At 40.0% G+C, this 20939-nt stretch overlaps 1 protein-coding gene across 1 annotated transcript in view; it reads right to left on the bottom strand.

Moving 5' to 3' along the window:
- Window positions 1-1182: 1182 nt before the first annotated feature.
- Window positions 1183-20939, bottom strand: part of malrd1 (MAM and LDL receptor class A domain containing 1) — a 50958-nt gene continuing 31201 nt past the window's right edge. Inside the window, exons 21-33 of the mRNA XM_056365089.1 lie at window positions 18461-18641; window positions 15683-15811; window positions 15385-15546; window positions 12631-12788; window positions 11660-11861; window positions 10793-11071; window positions 9356-9484; window positions 8338-8404; window positions 5636-5727; window positions 5389-5485; window positions 5227-5287; window positions 3132-3227; window positions 1183-3031 (exon numbers count right to left, since the gene is read on the bottom strand). Of these exons, the coding sequence (XP_056221064.1) occupies window positions 2933-3031; window positions 3132-3227; window positions 5227-5287; window positions 5389-5485; window positions 5636-5727; window positions 8338-8404; window positions 9356-9484; window positions 10793-11071; window positions 11660-11861; window positions 12631-12788; window positions 15385-15546; window positions 15683-15811; window positions 18461-18641 (1752 nt within the window). The 3' untranslated portion in view covers window positions 1183-2932. The remainder of the gene's footprint in view (window positions 3032-3131; window positions 3228-5226; window positions 5288-5388; window positions 5486-5635; window positions 5728-8337; window positions 8405-9355; window positions 9485-10792; window positions 11072-11659; window positions 11862-12630; window positions 12789-15384; window positions 15547-15682; window positions 15812-18460; window positions 18642-20939) is intronic.

Here is a 20939-nt window from a genome sequence, read left to right as displayed (position 1 = left end):
TGGTTATTATAAGTCCTTGTCTTGTAAACGAAACAATGGCTGAAGCTCTTCTCAAGCGACAATCACCGCCACACACTCCTGGCATGAAACCATGTTCGGCAGCAGAGAAAACTTACAAGTAGGCACTCTAATCAAAATGGATATTTTTCAATTAGTCGCAGGTTACAGCAAGAGAAACATCAGCAGCTGTAGCTAATTAAGGCTAGTTGCCCAATTAGCTGCCTCTCCTGGTTTAACATTAAAAGTCTAAATGTCTGTCCGTCACTCTTTGTGACAATTTTACATGCTGTTTTAATGGAAATTATAGATTTTCACGGCTTAATATTTTATATATTCTTTTTTTTCTTAATATTCTTTTTTTTCTTTATAAAACAGATGCCAAAAAGTCAGATTACAGTCTTAACTCAATTCTGACCAATATGTAGTTAAACTGCTTTTTGGCTTTCAAGGGCAGAATGGGGTGTCAGAGGAAAAGGCAGTGAGGTAATAAGGGCAAGGGCACAAAAAATAAAACAGTGCAGTAGCTCAGAGCCTGAAATTGATCCTGTGGCCTCTGATAAATCTCTCACCAGAATCCACCTACAGACTCAGCAAAGACTCTACAGTGATGGAGAACAAGACTAAACAGTAATGACACTGGAGATTGTGGTCATCCAGAGTCTAGAAATTAAAGATTCATAGCTTTAACTTGGAACCAACATGAAGGAATGTGAGTGTGTTTCAATGTGTTTTGACTAAGAGGGCTCAGAGCACTCACAGGCAGGAACCAACAGATGTACCTGACATTTATTATAAATGAGATGGAGTCTGCATTGGTTTTAATTGCCCCAACTCCACCTTATAAAAGCCAGATGTACCGCTATATTAAAAGCAAGCCAAAGCAAGAAAAACAACTTCACAATGTGTTTGTTCCCACTGAAAGAATATGTCAAACTATTAAAACAGTGTCCATGACAGAGTGATGTTGAGCAAACAATAGAGTTCAGCCATAATTAATTTAGTTTACACATCTGGTTTTCCTGCTGTGACATGTCAAAATGTCTTGTGAGATAAAGGCCTGTGGAATAATAAGGACACTGATAAGAAATATATTTCATTATTTGGCTAGTAATTACAGCAGCCATCTTTTTGCATATTTTATAAATACTGGAATATAATATATATCATCAGCATGGGGTAAAATGCTACTCAAGTTTCATTGGTTTAATCAAAATTCAGTACATGTAGTGTACGATATCAGTGTAATACATTGATGAAGCAAAAATGTGACCTTTTCTTTTCTCCTTTGTCTAATGAGATTAAAATAGAGAAGGGCGACAGTGACACATACAGTGTTGGTTTGAAAAATGTCCTAAAAATCTAATTACGAGCAGCAACAGAAGGTGATATATTGCAAAACTCATATTCAATGCAACACCAACCTCAAGCAAAACTGGATATAACTGTATTGCCTAATTTGATTTTCGACATTCAACATTTAGAGAAGTATGCTTTAATGCTATCTGCTGGGGTAGATCAGAATGTGACACCACTCTCATATCTGTATGATAAATATATAACTAGAGGTTCATAGCTAGAGGCAGATTTTATTTATTTTTGAACCTTCAGACTGAGCCAGGCTAGCTGTTAAACCATTTCCAGTCTTTATTCTAAGCTAAGTTTCCCGTCCGCTGGCTCCAGCTTCATATTTAACAGCAGTTATGTGATATCGATCTTATATACCTCTTGGCAAGAAAACAAGTGAGCTTAATTCCCAGAATGTCAAATTATTGGTTCAACTAAAGATGACCATGAATTTTATCAGTACATATTGGACAGGGACAGTGACACAGCAGAGAACGGCCTTGACTTTACACTCATGAAATTTGTATAAGACTGTTTTAACTGTGCTGTTTATTATCCGTGTACTGTGTGCTGGTTGATACAGATAGTTAGACAGTCAGCTCACACCACACACAAAGCAGCTGCAGGATGCTGACTTGTAATGGATTTTAATTTGCAAATAAAACAGGGGCAAGCTATTTTATTTGCACTTGTGAGGATTAAAACAGATAGCTAATGAAGTCAGGACTCTGTTTGGAAGCTGTGTGTGTTCAGTAGAGCCTTTTAATTCAAAGCACTGGATGTTTTCTGCAAGTGAGAGTGTTGGGGAACTGCTACTCTTGCTGTATTACGTACAAAATGGACTAAATCTAAATTCTTGGCTGTGCTCTCATGCCCATTTAGTCCTGTTGTCTAGTGCTAGATATTGACTTTTTGGGTAAATTTTTAATGGATTTAACAAACAAGATGTAACATGTTAATCGGTAAGCATTAAAATGTGTTCATAGGTGGGTTTTGCTTCCTCGGCCAGAGCCAGGCTAGAAGGTTCTCTGTTTCCTGTGTTCATGCTAAGCTAAGCTAAGTGGCTTCTTGTTGTAGCTACATATTTACCGCATAGACATGACAGTGGTAGCAATCCTGTCATCTCTAACTCTCTGCAAGAACGAGGATAAGCAAATTTCCTAAAATGTTGAAATATTGCTTTAAAGGTTTTATCCTATAAAACATATGTTTGAAGTAGTGTCGAGCAGAGCTCCTGCAGATAAACTTTTATAGCTGTTTACCTCTTTAAATCTCAATTTATTGGTATTTATTATGACACAATTTGTTCAAGTCTTGAATTCAACAACCATGGGCTTGTCTGCAGCTCTAACAAACAGCTTTTAGCTTTTATTTTAACATGAAGTACTATATCAGTGGAGAGTATTCCATAAATTTTTAAATAACTTGGCTGTAAATCACAGCAACATATCAGCACTGACTTTCTTCCATTCTTTGCATTGTTTCCCCCCACTTGGCACCTCAGCAAGTGAAGACAAACTCATCAAGTGTTTGCAAACACAGTCTGACCCTGATCTACTGCAGTGTCAATATGTAAAGTCCATAATTTTTATGCTTCCGAGCTTTTGTGCTCAGCGCCACTGACGTCAGGGGAGTAATTGTACAATGGGTTGGCGAAGGACAGGTTGGCGTCTTTCCAGGTCGAACCCTGCTGTGCAGGAATACACACAAGGAGACATACATCATGTCAATGACTTGTGCACAGATAGTTAGAGTAAAGGCCAAAAGGCTGTGCAGAGACACCTCACCTCCACCTCTCTCCTCCAGGGGTAGACGCTGATGAAAAGCCCAGGACTATCGCTCCTCCTGGGATTAACTCTGGCACAGCAGCCTGGCCTGGGTAGCTGAGGAAGAGAAAATCATGTACACTTGCTTAAAATTAGATGAGCCTTAATGCGTGAGAGCGTACGAAAAGCAGGCGCAATTAAAATCTAATTGACCCGTTATGCGTCCATAATTACACCTCTAACCTCCATAAAACATTTCATCATCTTTCAGAGGTGGAATAATCACAGACTGTTTCCGCTGCTCGGTTAAATCAGTGCTGAAGCAGATCTGTCTGTGTTGTGGAGATACTAGTTCACACCTACACCTCTCTATTTATAGCTGCACCCTAACTGGCAGTCACATGAAAGCAAACATGTACACACATGCCAATACAGATATAGAATATAGTGACATATATTTGTTGTGTGTATGTATTTGATCACTGGAACATAATCAGTTCCAATTTGTTGGCATTAGCGAAACATACATTTCTAATAATAATTTACTTTTTTTTAAATATCAATTTTTAAAGTATCAGTAATGTACAGTATCATGAATCTGCATTTCATCAGGAGAACTGCATTACACACACCACACACACCCACATAAGCACACGCACACTCGCACACACACACACACACACACACACACACACACACACAACACACACACACACACACACACACACACAATGATAAGCTACATCATCAGTCATGACAGTTGTGGCTTTCAACATCACTCTCGCTTTTATTACTCAATGACACTCACTGCACGACGACGCAGATAAAAAGGTGTGCGTGTGATCTCACATACAGTTCCCTCATTTTGGCTTTTTACAAAAGCACCCTCATAAATGCACACACACACACAGGAGCCATTATCCAAATGGAATAGCTGTGATTGTATCATTTCTGATGCTGGGATCTTTTTCAGTGATAGCAGTAAATCTCAAAATTGCCGGAAATAAAGCAAACTGCGGGTGGATGCACAAATAAGAACACATGTGAAGTGGTGGACAGTAACTAAGTACATTTACTCAAGTTCAGTACTTATTATACTTATTTTCTTTACTTGATTGTTTCGATTTTATGCTACTTCACACTACTTAGATGTTAGGATTTATCATAACACACATATGATAAGCTCATAAAATACAGTGGTTCCCAACAATCTTTGCTTGGGATCCCTTTCAGAAACAGCAATGTTCTACCTGAGGTTCCTGGTCATATTTGTGATGTGTATGAGTTGTTAGCAGTTCCACCAAATACACATTTTCTGTCTAAATTGTTCAGATGGTTTCATTTAAATAATTGTTTGAGGCTCACAGAGGTAAAATTGGCCAGTATTTCGCAAAAAAAAAAAAATGACTACACTTGCATAGAAAGTAGTAAAAATTTGCTCCAGCCAAAGCAGCTGCTACAGTACAAAACTACTTACACATTGTTGCATCAATATTAACAATATAATAATAAAATATATAATAATGCATCTGCCACAGGGTACATTTTTCAGCAGGACAATTTGTTGATACTTCTGTACTTTTTACTTGTGCAGGATTTTGAATGCAGGATTTTTACTTGTTATATTAGTACTTTTACTTAAGTAAAAAATCAGACAACTTCCTCCACCACTGCACCTGTGTTATGTAATGCAGTCCAGTGTATAAGCCTTGTGATTTCTGAAGCTTACCATGTTCCATTTTTATTCAGACTGCATCAGAAAGATATTGAATAAACTGAGGTTTTGTTTCTCAGCACCTCAGCTTGTGGTGTTGCATTTGATGAGATTATATAGTTCAGTCATTGTGTTTACCTGCTGTATACGCACTACGGTGTGTAAATAAACGCACACATAAGCACAAACATCCACATAAACCACAAAATCAATAATCCTACATCAAAAATGTAATCTAGCAGAAAAGCCTGGCGATCACCTCCTGACCTCCTCTAATGTTAAATCCACTTATTGAATAAATGTGAGGCGAATGGTTGAAAAATTAGATTTGTACATCTGCGAAACCTAATGTTGCTCAAACATAATTTGTTGATGATTGATTGGACATTTCTGTGCGCTGACCTCTGCTCTGCAGTCAAAGCCTTGGTTATCCATCACCCCGTAGTCCATCGGGTCGGGCTTTCTGTGGAGCCAGCAGATGCACCCATCATCACCTTCATCATCAACATCATCATCATCATTAGCAAAAGGAGCAACTGTGTCATTGTTGTAGCCAGAACTCACATTAAGCAACATTTATTCCTGCATGAAGCCAGAACACATACGGCGACTCCGGCTACGAGCAGCAGCAGTCCAATAGCGATGCCAACGTACACAGAGTCTAAACAGAAGGGAGATGCATTAAATTCTTGCAAAGAAAACAGCCTGCAATAAACTGCAGAGACATTAAGAGGATATGCAAGGATACAGTAAATAAACTCAGGTGAGACGGTTTAACAGAGACGAGCAGGGAGGTGTGCTTCTTTATTACCCAGCTGTGTGTCCTCTGGTTTGGGTGTCGGGGTGGAGGGAGACGGCTTCTCCCTCACGTGGCAACGGTTTCCTGTCCATCCTGGATGACACCTGCGATCAGATACAAGGAAAAAAGTCTGAAGATGTGAATTTGATACTATGACTACACAGTTACTGTAGGGTAGCACGATGCAAAATGTTCCAATGGGTCAACTGATCAATTGTACTTCATGTTGTAGCACCTTTCACACAAGTTAGTGCAGTTCAAAGTAGTTTACAGGAGGCTGACAAGGTAATAAGACTAATAAGACAGTAGAAATATAAACTGTAAAAATGAGATTAAAGTAAACATCTGTATTTTGTATTATTGTCAATAAATTACACAAGAACAGGAACAAAAACAACAACAATTAACTAAATAGTATTGTTTGTGTTGCCAATATGTCTTATTCTCCTGTGTCATTTAACTTAATTGTTGTCAATTAAAAACACATAAGTGAATCACTGTTGCACTGGTTGAGCATAATTTATTTCAAGTCACTCCCACATAAATCCTCCTGCAGCTGTAAATACTGTGTGTTAATACACAGCTGAAAATAGTCATCAACAAATGTACCATTTGCTCCTGTTTAATCTTTGCTAAAAGCTACAGTAACCAGCTGTTTTCGGAAATTAAAAAGCCTTTAAAAGAAAAAAAAAAAGAAAAAAAAAAGAAAGTAAATATTCACAACTATTTTTAAAGATTTACATCTTCATAAGGAATTAATGAGCTTGGGGCTGATTGCAAGAGGCTAGGGGAGTTGGAAAGTCTTCAGAGAGCGACTAATGCATTGTTGGTTTTGGTCTTTTACTGACAATATAAAATATAATGACTTCAGCATTAGAGTAAATGATAAAAGTGAAACTAAATAAGTGAAATACAATACTAAAAAAGATAAAGGAAATAGACTACACACATATTCTCTCACACTGTATTTGATTTTTTTTTAAAAAAAACAAAAAAAAAACACTATCTGGACAAATGGTGCAAATTTTATCTGCTGGACATCCTGCATGGAAACACAGACTAATTGCAAATAGTTTGGCTACAAACTCTGCATCTCTGGGAAAGAAAGTAAGTTCCTCCTCTCCCAAACGAAGACTGTGCTCCAAGTCAACATCTGTTCAGTATCAGCTTGATTTCTGAGCAACATTGACCTTCTAATGCGAAACACTCCGCTCTCAGCAAAGCCACACTGTGTCATTATCATTCAGAGGGGGTCAGGGTACATATTGTGTGACAGTCTGGCCATGGCAGCGGGCCGTCCCTGGCCTGGTGCCCTGGTGGATCCTGCTTAGCAGAGTGGAGAAACGTGATTCAAATACTGAGCCAGAGGTACCCTCCAATGCTGGCCTCGGGTTCTGCTACAGCAGGGCTGTTATCAATGCTGGAACAGCTTCAGGCGTTCCATACCACAATGTGCAGTGAATGGCGGTGGTGAAGTCCTGTTACATAATGAGGAGGCAGCGGTGGAGGCGCTGCATTACGGAATGTTGGGCAGGGGAATAAATAAGAATCAAAGACAATGATGCTGAATGAGAGAAGGAGAGGAGCATTTTTGTGACAAACAGCCATAAAATATCTTCATCTGTCAGAAACCCCAAGAGTTTTCGTGTTCCAGCATTTTCAGTGGGGATTGCATTTGCAATTATGTGGCACAAGGTGACACACTGGCCCTGCTATCAGAGATCATAACAAATTCAGCAGTGTCAGATGTTGTATTTGGGGACTTGCTGACAGAAATAAAGAGGGAATGATTTGTCATGAAGTTAGATGCTACAAAAAACTTCTTAAAATGCAAAGTGGTCTGTGACAGATACTAGAAGAGAAAATATTCGTCTATACAGTCGGCAATGTTGCAGTGACAGGTGTGACGGAGGACAGCGACCCGCATAAAGACCCTAAGGCAGCTGTTGGAGGGAGAGAACACAAGAAAAAAATGCTGTCAAATGTCACAGTGAAACGGCAGGCAGTTCCTTATGTGACAGTATGAGCACATGTATCGTGCCTACTGCACAATTCGCATCAAGTTATAGGAGAATTGAACTTTTTGACACGAGAATGGAGAAATGTGAACCTCTCAAAGAGGATTCACTGGCGCATAATGATGTTAGCAGATCCAGCATTGAGTCCCATAATTGCATTCGTACTTTTATAATGAAATATCTCATTGCAGACATTCCAGGCTGCTGATGCAGACAACCAGATTCACGAGTTTCCTAAAAATCCTCCAGCAGAGTGAGCGTCGTGTTTGTCTTGAATGTGTTTTTTGAGACGGTCCTATGCCAACTTCTCAGCAGATTAATCTGATGCATGAATTTTTTGTGGTCTACCAGCAAGACCATTGGTAGCAGGGGCCATGTTTAAATATTGACCAGGAGAATCCATCAGAGATTTCCCAGGAAACACCACTGAACTGGTGGATAAATGAGGGCAGAACCACCCTGGTTAAGCTGTGGGGGATAAGCAGATTCCCACATGCTTCATGGAGCGTGTCTTTTTCAGGGAAAGAAACAAGACTGATGGGATTTCCATGTTTTAAGTCTCACAAAGAAAGATAAAGGATGGGGGGGGGACATGATACTTATCTTTGTTTGTGCATGTTTATGAGTGTGTAGGTGTGCGCATTTGTGTGCTAATGAATGCATGTTTGTGTGTGTGTGTGTATGTGTTGAACTCACATGCAAACAGGCCCGTGTCTCTCCACAAGGCATGAACCACGATCCAGGCAATACATTGGAGGACAATCTGCAAAATGAAACTGACCATCACCACGTATAAACAAAAAACACACAAAAAAGAAAATCTTCCAAAGCTTTTCCTCTTCTCTGTTTCTCTGTCATTTTCCATTTCTCTCTTCACCTGACAGGAAACAGAAGCACACTCAAGCATGCCGCTGCTCTGACATAAGAAAATGAAACTAGTGAATTATGTTGCCCGGAAAAACTGTGCACTTTACAGTCTCATCCATTAACCTCTCCAGATAGCATCAGTATGTACATTAAACCACAAACATTCTTTAGTACATCTATTTTCTGCCTCTACATCCGATGACGAATACTCTTGCCTCCATAGGTTGTGCGAGGGTTGCCTGTTAAATGATCATCATGTTCGAAACACCATTATGAAACCCTGGCGTCCTGCGCAGCTCTTGATAAAGTGACTTTGGCTTGGCACTGAATGCAGGTTAAATGGGAGGCTTGGTCTTATTCCTGAAAACGCAGAGAAGCGGAGGGTTTAATGGATTTTGGCAGCATGCAGTAACCTGTGAGGTGTGCTTTGAAGACTAAACAGCCAGACTTGAAAATGTCCTGAGAGTCAGTGATTTGGGTGGAAATGAGCAGACACGGCTTCGTTCTCTGACACAGCTTTGGCAATACTTTAGTCAAAAGTGACTGGTGACTCGCGGGAGTATAATATAGTGAAAAACAGTATGTAATAAGAAATGATCTTGTTTTATGTAAACAAACAGATAAAAGAACGACAGCCTGTCATCCTGCTAGAAAGCCATATTTTAACTAGATGTCATAATGATTTACATCATCAAAATAAATCTGAAAGTAAAACATTCAGTCACTGAGGGAAGCAGAAACTAGATACAGGAATATATACTCAGAAGTGAAAGGCGCAGTATGCACCACCGTGTCTTCAAGGTCAGGGAATCATAAAATGGACAATGGACAGTAAAAAACATGTTACCATCGCAGCTGGACTCATCAGAGTGGAAAGGCAGACAGTCGGAGGAGTGGTCACAGCGCTTCTGAAGTGGGATACAAGCAGGTGAACCTTGTTCACACACCAGTTCTCCCAGCTCACACTGCAGCAGAGCTGGTGGAAAAAATGAGAGGCAGAGACAGGAAAAATTGGTAAAATATGTAGAGGGGGTTAGGGGTGGGGTGGGGGGGGGGGGGGCAGCGTGTCTGAGTGGTGTATTCACAGATCACTATGAGCATACTATAAAAGGGATTAGAGAATTTAAAGCTGCTTTGACACTTTGATCCTAATCTGTGAGAAAATGTGTGTATGCTTTCCTATATGGACATTAGTCTCACAGGGAAGGATTTCCAAGCAGACATGCCATCAGTTCTTGCATGAAAATTCAAACAATTCAATCCACTTCAACAGTTTAACAAACTGTTTTCGGGCCAAAAAAGTCTTTCCCCTGCCAGGCAATGTAAACCTGCTGGTCTCAACCAAGAACGCAGTGCTTGAAAATACACTTCAATAATGTAAGTGAGAATAAGGTAAATAAGTGTAACCGAGTAATGATTAGTGATAATGTAGTCACATCGCTAATTGTTGAGATTGTCAGAAAAATAAGGGTTTTATGATGAGATTTAAAAGTCAGGGGCAGGGAGGAGAGGTTTAAAAAATGAAGAGGGGTAAAACCATGTACTCCAAAACAATACAGCATGAACAGGTTGAAAGGATGTAACAGAGTCTACTGGGACTACAAAAAATGGCCCGACGACTCTTTTTATAGTCAAAAAGTGGAGTAAAGTTTGACTGACTTTCACTTTAAAGGACATACAGCACATTAGACCAGCAACTGAACCTGCTTCAAAATCACTTGTCTGTAGCGATATTCAGTCACGCACGTACAGTTTTGTTTTTATGTGCCCAGGTTTTAAGATATGCATCTCTGAGATTTCTGTCTCCACCCCAATACAAAGGAGGTTAAGGAAAGTATTTGGATGATCCACAGAACCTGCAGCACTGTCAGCAGTTTTTATAGAAACTATTTCTTCGGTTAGAAAGTGTTTCCAATGAAGGCAGTTTACTGTGAAATCTGTGGATCATCCAGAGCAATCAAGAGGTGTCGGGAAAGAGATGAAACTGGCTCAATTTAACTCAGTTTCCACCATGTTTTTTTCTTATTATTATTTGGGGCATTTCTGCCTTAAATTCGATAGTTGCAGTGAGAGAGAGACAGGAAAGTCGGGTGGGGGGGTGGGGGGGTGGGGGGGTGACCTCTAACCTATAAGCAGAGTATGTGATATACTTCAGCTGTTCTTGTGCCATATGTTTGTTACTATTTATTATTCAACTTCTAGGTGTTTTGTCTGTCCCCATCTCTACACTGGCACTGATCCAGTCAAACCTAATCCTACTTAACAAAGACACACACATACTTACGGCAACTGTACTCATCTTCTCCGTTGGGACAGTCGGGGACGCCGTCACAGCGCAGTATGGCGGGGAGGCAGAGGTAGTTTGAACACTGAAAATACCCAGTAGAACAGCGGTCTTGAGGAGGAAGAGTACCGGGTACCAAGGTCATACAATGCTCTTCATCAGACTTGTCAGCACAGTCAGGCTCACTGTCACACCACCAGCTCTCTGGGATGCACTGGAAGGAGTACGCACACTGGAACTGGTCCACACCACAGGTCAGAGGCTGAGGAGTTACGGGTCCTGAGGTGACATATCACAGGAAAGACACATGTACACAGAAAGCTGAGTAATCCCTTTTTTTTTTTCACACGCAGCAAGCATCCCTGAGTGAGGAATCACAGTGTGTACACAGTGAAAAAAAGAGAGGTATGCTAATAGGTTTTTTTTTGAGATCACAGGAGCTACTTTGCAGAGAAGAGCCAGTTCAGGGGTGAAAGGAGAACAGAGGGGTGAGAGTAAGGAAACAACACAATATAAATGTAATTGCTTTCCCCCCCCCATTGCCCTCTGTCCTGTCCCTCGCGTCTGACCCAGTCTCCACTGTGAATTTATATGGGCCTACAGGGCAACAGGCTCCATTAACTTACTACACTCTTCCTGAGGGTCCACACAATTTATATGGAAACGGAAGAGAGGACCCATGGCTGTTGGAGGGCAGAAAATGTGGAAAAAGAGGAAAAGGGAGAAGGTGAAAATTGGAGGAAAAGCGTGAAAAATGAGCAGAGCGCTGGCAGGGCAGGAAATGAGGAAAAAACAAAAAAGTAATTGGAAGTGCAAGGGCAAAAAGACCACAGAGAAAAAAAAAAAAAAAAAGTATAATAGCTTTACCTCCAACCATGCACTCTGCGGTGTAGGAGATGTCATCCAGGGCGATGTCTGTCCATATGTCTCCACCCACCTCTGCCTGGAAGGTCACTCTAAAAGGTGCTGGGTTGGACATGATGACACTCGCATATGTCCACTGGTTGCCATGGTTTCCAGTTGCCGCCCACATCAACAGACTGGTACCACTGGGTCCAACGGTGTAGACCTATAGAGCAGGAAGTAAATTAAATAATTAAAACAGCGAAACAGAAATGTACTTCAGTCTGTATGTAAACAAATAGTTTAGCAAAAACAAAACGGAAATAAAATGTACTCAAGTAATCAAGTACTAAATGTGTCACTAAGTGCTCATTTTGCAGACTTTCACCTTTCACATTATTATTATTGCATTTTTATTATTGATGTATTAAATTTAATGTGGCAGCTGGGCGAGGTTGATCTAATGTTACTGACTACTATCTACTTGGTATGTTGTTGGGTAGTTTAATCTGTAATAAGGAATAATTTTATATGTTGATCGTATTTTTGAAAAGTCAGATGAATAGCCGACAGCCACGTCACTTTTTTTTTTTTATTGAGCACACATCCTTTCTAATTAGTTCATTTTTTTGCTTATTGTTTGTTGTTTTGAAAATTAACCCAGCTGACAAAGACACCTAAAAAAGACATGAAAGGATGGATGTGATAATGAAGTTTGTAAGGTGATGTGCTTTGATGGATTACTTCCTGGCAGGGAGACTTTTATTCCTTCCTGTGGGTATCAGGTGATTGACGGTAAGCAAAGGGTGACATAGTGAGAGGCTCAGTAAAATAGGACAGCAATTTCTGACGGAACCAAATTAAGCCTTCAGGTTGACTGTGATGGATCATCTGACAGCCGATGACAAAAAAAGAAAACATGTTTGGAAGTGTGATGCCTGACAAAACAGAGAGACTTTGAATCATTTTTGAAAATGTTGCTCAGATTAGATCACCTTCAGTGTTCCCATCTTGTCCGAGCCATGCATGAAGAACCAGAAGCGCAGGTGACACAGGCCGACGCTGGCTGGAAATGGAGTCCTGGTTGTCACCTTGGCAACATCGCCATCCCTCTGAGTGGCTGAGTGTATATACAAGAACTTCCCTCCACCACCTTTAGATAAATAGAGTATAGAACACTTCACATTTGCAGTACATTTACGTAAGATATGAGTAATACATCACTGTGCGGTGAAAGAATATCCATGGCTAAATGCTGCTCAACCATCCAATTTCAGCTTTCCGGCAAGAAAGATATCCAATAACTTTCTTCTGTTGATTCCAATATACATAATATTTGGACAGAGGAAAGCATTTGTGCTGTTGTGAAATGTTGTAGCCTACAGCCAAAAGCTCAGCAGAGCTTCTTCGGCTCGGCTAGGCTCAGAGATGAGACGGCATCTGTGCGATGCCAGAACAAAGTGGGAGTTTTCCACATGAGTTAAAAGGGATTTAAGCCAACACAATCCAGAGCACACAGCAAACTCAGCTCCCACCCACAACACTAGATTCTTCCCCTCTGACTCAAAAACTGAAAATCGAAATAAAGCCTGTGCATTCATTCACGTAAACATTGTTTCCCAACAACTGCTGTGTACAAAGATGTTGCTCCATCATTCAGATTTTAACATCACCTGATAATGCAAATACATTATGTCTGCAGAATCATGTCTTGTCTTGCGTTTGTGTGTGTGCGTGTGTGTGTGTGGGGGGGGGTCTTAGAGACAGCCAGGTTTATTGATCTGCACTGTAGTGAGATCATCAATTCAATCTATGACACAGTGCCCAGTGTCCAGATTCATCTCTCCAATCAATAAACTCAACTGGCCAATCCCAAGTGGGCGTGCTCTCGGCAAAGCCAGTAAAAGGAAAAATTATAGCTACAGCACATCACAGAAAAGGACAGTTGGTTAAGTTGGGGTCAGCGTAAAAACACTGCTATGTCTTCAAGTTTACAGTCACTTACTGCAATATACTGGGTGATATGATGAGTTGGTGTTAACAGACCTCCTCCAGTCCAATATCACCCTCACCATCACATTGTCTCTGCAAGCAGCCTCCACTGTATACAGTATATGTATCTACTATACATCCCAAAATAATCTAAAGCTGCAACTAATAATTATTAGCATTCAGAAATTGATTGAGCTGCCAATTATTTTTCAATAAATACATCAGCAGATAGTCAAAAAATTGCTTTGAAATGTCAAAGGTGAAGTCTTCAAAACCGTATTTTGTTCAACCAACAGTTCAACTAAATACATTTATTTTACAATCAGAAATTTACAGAGAAAGAAGCAAATTCTGTAATTTTAAGAAGCAGAAAAAAGCTAAAAATTTGATCAAGCCCAAAATCTAACGAATGTTAAAGGACTGAAGTGACTCATGGATCTGCATTATTTGTTGTCTTTTGCTTCCATTTTCTCTCTGTGAAGTAAAGCTAACTGCACACTGCTAAATATTTTCCCTCAAATGACCTCCTGCTATATAAAACTGTAATTAGATTTTTTTATTATTCTCATGCTGCTTTTCTTTATGTCTCAGCCATGCAGCATCAACAAACAGAAGAAATACCAACAGCCAATGTACAATACAATAATTCATGAATGACAATTACAGGAAAAGCCACATGGAAATGGGGGGTTTACATTGCCTTGTAAAGATGAGGGCAATTACAACCTCTGCCCCAGTGATGGTGATATATTCTCTAAGATTAATTTTCAATCTATCAGGAGCAAAAAAAAAAAAAAAATCATGTTTCGACGCAGCAGCATCAATGGCTATCCGGCAAACAACAACAACAAGTCCATTGCTGTTAAGCTCAGTTTGACTCAGCATGACATTGATCAGGATGTATTATTAACCCTGCGTTCACATGCATGTCAGAAGCTCCTATTTCCCAGCCGTCAACTTGTAATTACAAAGACAGTGCACTGAGCTGCCTGAGAGCTGAAAACAAGGAGCATGTCAGGAGGATGCACAAGTTGTTTGGTCTTAATTCTGACAAATGTGTTTTTTTGACAGTATTATTAATCCTTCACTAAAAAGCAAGGCAGAAAAAAAGCACATGAGGTGAGTTTTGAATAAAAACAAGACCCTTGGTGTAAATGTACAGCTGTGTTTATACTCATTTGTCACGATGAAGAGGTCAAAGGTCACAAACCCATGCATGAAAATAGTTTTTCAAGTTCCCACTTATATAATTAAAACCTGAAGGGACGTTCATGTAGTCACTTCATGGATTATGTTCACAGGCAATGTTGCCAGTTAAGGAGGAGGATGCAGGGAGGGGTTTGCTTGTTGTTATGTTTAGGCAACAAAAGCACTTTGGAAAAGGTTGGAGAAAGAAGTTTTGGTTAAATGTTTCAAGTCACTTTCAAGTTCTTAACCAAGACAATGTTTCCCTAATTTTAAGTAAGTGCTTTGAGTGCATGCACATGAACAGTGTTGTCAGTGAACAGAGTAGTTCAGCATCAACATTTCTTACATTTTTAGGGAATGAGTATGCTTTAGGTTAAAACGACTATTCCAAATGGCTTTGGAAGGCACCGACAAATTATGTTGTCCTGCATATAGGAGCATCAGATCAGAAAATGCTTATATTGTTGTTATACAAGGCACCAACTAACAACATACTTGGTTTAATTTGGAGGACTTGTATATAAATGTAATTTCTAGGAGACAAGTTTGGCAGCAGAGCGGATACTGACCTGGACTGTGGTCAGAGGAAGGTCCGGCTCCTGATGTCTCAGTCTGGTGACTTATCCTCCAATCAAAGTCATCATCAGGGTCCTGAGAAAGCTGGCAGGTCTTTTCCCACTGGTTTTCATCCATGTTGAAATTACAAGCACCTGGCAAGCCAAGTATACGGTCTACGAGACAGACAGACAGAGAGAGAAAGATGGAAGAAAAGGCTGAGAAGTGTGGGATGAAAGTTGTTTTTCCTTCTCTACAGTCAGACAGATTCTCTTCCAATGCCAAAGAAATCTATTTCCCATCTCTACTCACCACAGTCTATCTCATCTGATTCATCAGCACAGTCGGCCTTGTTGTCGCACACCAGGTGGGACTCAATGCAGTCACCATTGTGACACACAAAGTCTGTGACTGCAGGACAGCTGGCTGGCTCCACAACATCTAAAACACACAGACACAAAAACAGAAGCAGATCTGAAGGGGAAGCAATTATGATCCATGTTCTTCATCAGGTGATCGACTGGCCCATTAGACACAAAACTACAGCATATAACCTTTTCCATTCATATAAATTAAATATAGCATCAGAGAAAATGTGACAACGAACTGTCTTATTAAAACACAGCCTTCTTCTTCTCTGCACCAAAGGGTGTGCGAGCAGTGGAGAAGACAGTAAACAAAAGCAGACAAAGGCCTGTCAGGGAAATCAAAGCCTCCTTCCTCCAGCTCCGCCTTGTTTGAGATGCAACAGAGAGGAAGGAAAAGAGATCAGGTGGATCAGAGAAAGCACACATACAACTACATTAAATGCGTGTGTGTAGATATTTTCCCCCTTTAGACTTCAAAGGCAGAGACATTAAATGATGACTGAAAGGAGGAAAGAGTTGAACTTCATTCCAGGAGGTCAGCGGGGTTAATACCATCATAGAATAAACTGAAAACCCATTTTGGCTCGCATTTAAATTTAATGGAAGTTGTGTATAAGTGTCATTTAGTTTTGGACAGACAGTTTGTCTGCTTGTCAGTCTTTGCATGCATGCCTTTCAGTCTGTTTTGATCTATGTCTCAGCTTGTCTCTAGGTCAGTATTTATGTCTCTCTGTGTAAGTGTGTTTATATTTGTGTGTTGGAGTGGGCCTTGGCAGAGCAGGGAAACATCCCACATGGTGTCCAGCCTTGTGCCAGGTCCATTTAATGTGGAACATCTGTCTCCGGCATAAACATCAAAAGGCATCTGACAGCGACTGTCATCACACAGAAAATCGAACGCTCCCCCTTTAAGACATACTAGCTCTCTCTATCTTTCTTTCTCTGCCCATATAGTGAGTATGTCAGTGACAAAATCAGTTTCACCCCCCAAACTATCAGCTGGAAACATCATCAAATAATTTCACAGCATAATTACATCTCACTTGTGAAGATATATTGGAAGCATAGTTTGATAAAATGGATAAAATGGAGGAAAGAAGTAGAGAAGTTTAATGTCATTTAATCCACATTTTGTAATATATATTGAAATAAGTTTGTCATTTTCTAGGCCACTTTTACTACTATGATTACTTATTCAGGTGCTTCAAGAAACCTTGAAATTTGAGAGGTCTTATGTGACTTGCTGGTGTTCTTTAATCTTACATTTATTGGTTCAGTAAGCTTAAAAAAAGGTTGAGGTTTTTTTTCAAGGCTCTTTGGCCAAAGTTAGACATGGGCTGGTATGAAAAATGACTGATGGTAAATGACTTCAAGAGAGTCTCTGAATGCATTAACATTTTTCTTTAACTTTTAAAAGTTAAGGCAAATTAAAGCTGCTTTTAAATTACAGAGGCAATAAGAAAGACTTGTGCTGCCATTCTGCACAGAGCCACTTTGAATGGATGTGCAGTGGTTTGCTGAATAGCAGTGACTCTGATTGCTTTGCAAGGTGGTGCGATTTCAGGCTTTCCACTATGGTGCTCCATTTTGGAACAATGACATTTCGAGATCCTTTCCATCCACTCAACCTACGGTGCTTGCATGTAAAACACCTAGAATGGAGATAACACGGCAGCAAAGGCTCCTGGGTGAAAGAAGGCCAATAACCTAAAATTTATAAGCCAACAAGGCAGCAAACAAAATAGTGCGCTTTTATTATTCTCACTGAACTTTGTCAGTTGAATCTTGGCTCTGATTGTTTAACGGACTAGTTTCTCTTGTGAAAACCTGACTCGCTTATTGCTTGTATAAATAACAAAAGCAGTGGGAATGGGAGTGCAGGATTCACTCATTGTAGCTGCAGTTCCTGCTGATTGCCAATTTGTTAAAATACTAAATTATCTGTGCAGTTTACAGTGTTCATTACAATGGCAGTTATTTTCCATGAGTAATGCTGTCCTTAGGCAAACAAATCTGTGAAAAGCCAGTGACACTGCCAAGTATGCCCGAACCTCTATCATATAACACGACTGCATGTGGGAGTCTGCAGCTCTTTGAAGCTGCACTAAAGGTACAGCCTAAATGTTTAGTAGGTGTAATGTTTACCAGCTTAGTTTAACATATTAGCGTGTTATCATCTGCTGATTAGGTCAAAATCCAAAGTACAGATGAGGTTGATGGAAATGTTGTTAGGTTTGCAGATATTGCATCATAAATGAAATTTTGACAAATTAAAATTTGAGCCTCATCATGGTGCTAGATGAAAGGAGATAAGGATTCATCATCTGGGGACTATGAAAAGTAGCAATCATCCAATAGTGGTTGAGATATTTTAGTCCGGAACAAAGAGGTGGACATACTGACTGATCTACACTACCATCCCAAGAGCCAGACATCCCGTATTGTGCTTAAAACTCTGTCACCCCGTCTTCTGCTCAAGATGCACCATACAAACAAACACAAAAAATATAAACTCCGGACTTTGCGGGCTCCGTACAAATCAACTCTTGGTAGTGTGGAGACTTTCGAAAAATGTCATTTGCAAAAATACTTTTTTGAAAATATTTATAGGTCGTAGTAGTCTAATTAGACCTGCCAGATTTTCAGATTTTATTTTGGTTCCATCTGTTGAAAAAATTCAAACTGCTTAAAAAAGTGCGCACTGTTGGTATATATCACCTACTTGGGGCACAGTCTATGAACTCCAGGTCATCCAGGGAAGCTCCTCCGCTCACATCCCTCGAGCGCACCCCCTCGAATATCACCTCAAAGTTCCTCAGCTTCCTCATGGGGACCTCAGCTCGGTTCCACTCATTCCCCTGATTCCCCGTTTTATTCCACACTTCCAACAGATTGTTCTCCGTCTGTGGAGAACAGCAGCGACGACAAAAGATCATCATGCGGCGGCATTTCACACACTGCTCTGCTTACACTATTGTCAACTGGAATATCTCTTCAAAGAGCCTCAAAGTCGGTTGAAAGCTACAGCAGTGATGATTGTGACAAATATAGACTTTGAGTATGATAGTGTCACATGTCAAGAGTGAAAGTTAAATTGAGCTGAAATTAACTTCTGGACAGACTGCTGCTGCTGAGAAACAGTGAATGCCATTTGAGGGGAGTCATTAAAGTCTCATTAGCATAACACTGCAGTAATAAGTTCCTCTGCCTTGAGACCTGCTATTCACAGTGAAGCTATGCTCTCCTTGAGTTATGGTAATGGTTTTCTCTCATGCCACATATGGAAGATATTAAGTTCTTTAAGTCCTCTCTGTCTTTTCCCATGGTACCAGCAAGACACTAAATCATGACTAAAATCATGAAACAACAAATGTGACTTTAAAAGGGGTTTTGTGGATCTACGTGTTACGAGCCAGAGTCTCACCGGTGGTTTTTAATGTCATGTCAAGAACATGAATGAGACATTTTTACACAGTTCTGACTCAAGTATGTGAGGAATTTAAAACAGAATTTATAAGGTAGGTAAAAAATGTAGTAAAAATGAAGTAAAAAGCTAAAAGCTGCCTCTGTCCTTTGTTAAATTTTAACAGTAGCACAGAGGTTGTACATACCATATACAGTGGCAGATTAAACCAAGGAACTTTACAGCACAAAACTAAAAAAACAGTTCCCTTATGTAAAAGGGATAAAAGGGTGGAAACGAAAGGAAAAATCTGCATTAATATGGTAACATTAGTATCACCTTCAATAGTTACATCTACAAAAGCATAAAGAAAAGGGTAAAACAATAAATAAAAAAACATCAAAGGATAGGTCTGGTGATATTCAATATGTTCCTTATTTTCAACAAATAATGTTCTTTCAGTTTGGCCAACACTTTGGTCTAGACTGAAATATCTATGTAACTATTGGATGGATTGCCATAAAAATTGGTCCAGATTTTTCATGGACTCAGGCGGATGAATCGTAATGACTTTGGTGATTTCCTCAAATTTCTATTTTCCCCCTACTTTGGTTTATGACCAAATATAACACCAGCCAAACGAATGACATCCCACTCATCTGTACTCTTATATTTTATTATACTTGAATTTAATGCTAACGGGCAAATGTTAGCATGCCAATAGATTATACTAGGATGAGGATGATTAACCTGGAACCTACATGCAAAACATCACCATCACCAGTACTTCTGTACCCAAGTACAGGCTCACAGAGCTGCAAGCACGGTTGTGCATCCTCAATAAGAACCAGTACTTTGGGCTGAGTGCCACAGACAGGGTAGGGAAGTCAGAAAGTATTAAGGGATGGACTAACATGGTGGTTTCATTCTTTTCATGAGAAAAGAATGGCAGCCTTACTCTTTAAGTGTAAAGCCAAAACAAGCCTGATGCGTCACATGAACATGCCCAGGATCTCATTGTTGGCCAACTCAGAGGAGGTAATATGGATTGGAAGGGCCTCTCTTGCTAAATTAAATCCATTTTATGGAATAAACATACATCACTTAAGATGATTTGAGGGATTGTTAAAATCCACTTCAGCTTCAGGTCAATACAGAGAAGCGCTGCCTGGTTAAACCACAGAGTATTTAATAGAGGAAAGTGAAGCTTTAACTATCCCACCTCCTAAAGTTCAGGAGTCTAATATTAAGACTGTTTTAACTCTGCAGTAATTCATGACAGCTTCCTCTGGTCTAGAGGTTAAATGTGTCACAATGACTGCAAGATCATTAATTCAGCTTTAGTGCAGTGCGATGACAAGAATCAAACTCAGCAGTGTGAAACTTTTTGGACATGGTAGGTGAACGAGTGAACATTACACGTAGTGTAGGCTCTTACAAATTAAGACATCAAACCTGTTGTACTTGAAGTTGCAAGATGTGGCCAGAGGAATGACTGCAGTAAAAGAGACCTGGTCTAATGTACTCAAAACCAGAGGACGAGCAATGTCACATTCTACTCTTCAGTTTGAAAGCCTATTAAAATGCACCCTTGGGTGAGGCATGCACAAGCTGTCTCCTCCGCTTTATGCCAATGGAGCCCTGGCTTGAAATAATCTTGTTACTGTGAGAGTAGAGCATAGATTAATAGGCAGCGTTACAGCAGGACTTATCCAGATTTATGTCATGGAGTAAAGGCTCAATCCATAAAACCAGCCTTAGAGCAACTGACGGGAGTATGATACCGGCACACGCATCT

The sequence above is a fragment of the Seriola aureovittata genome, chromosome 20, assembly GCF_021018895.1.
Source record: "Seriola aureovittata isolate HTS-2021-v1 ecotype China chromosome 20, ASM2101889v1, whole genome shotgun sequence".
Lineage (NCBI taxonomy): Eukaryota > Metazoa > Chordata > Actinopteri > Carangiformes > Carangidae > Seriola > Seriola aureovittata.
The sequence above is the reverse complement of the archived record's forward strand: the minus strand, read 5'-3'. Positions and strand labels throughout refer to the sequence as shown.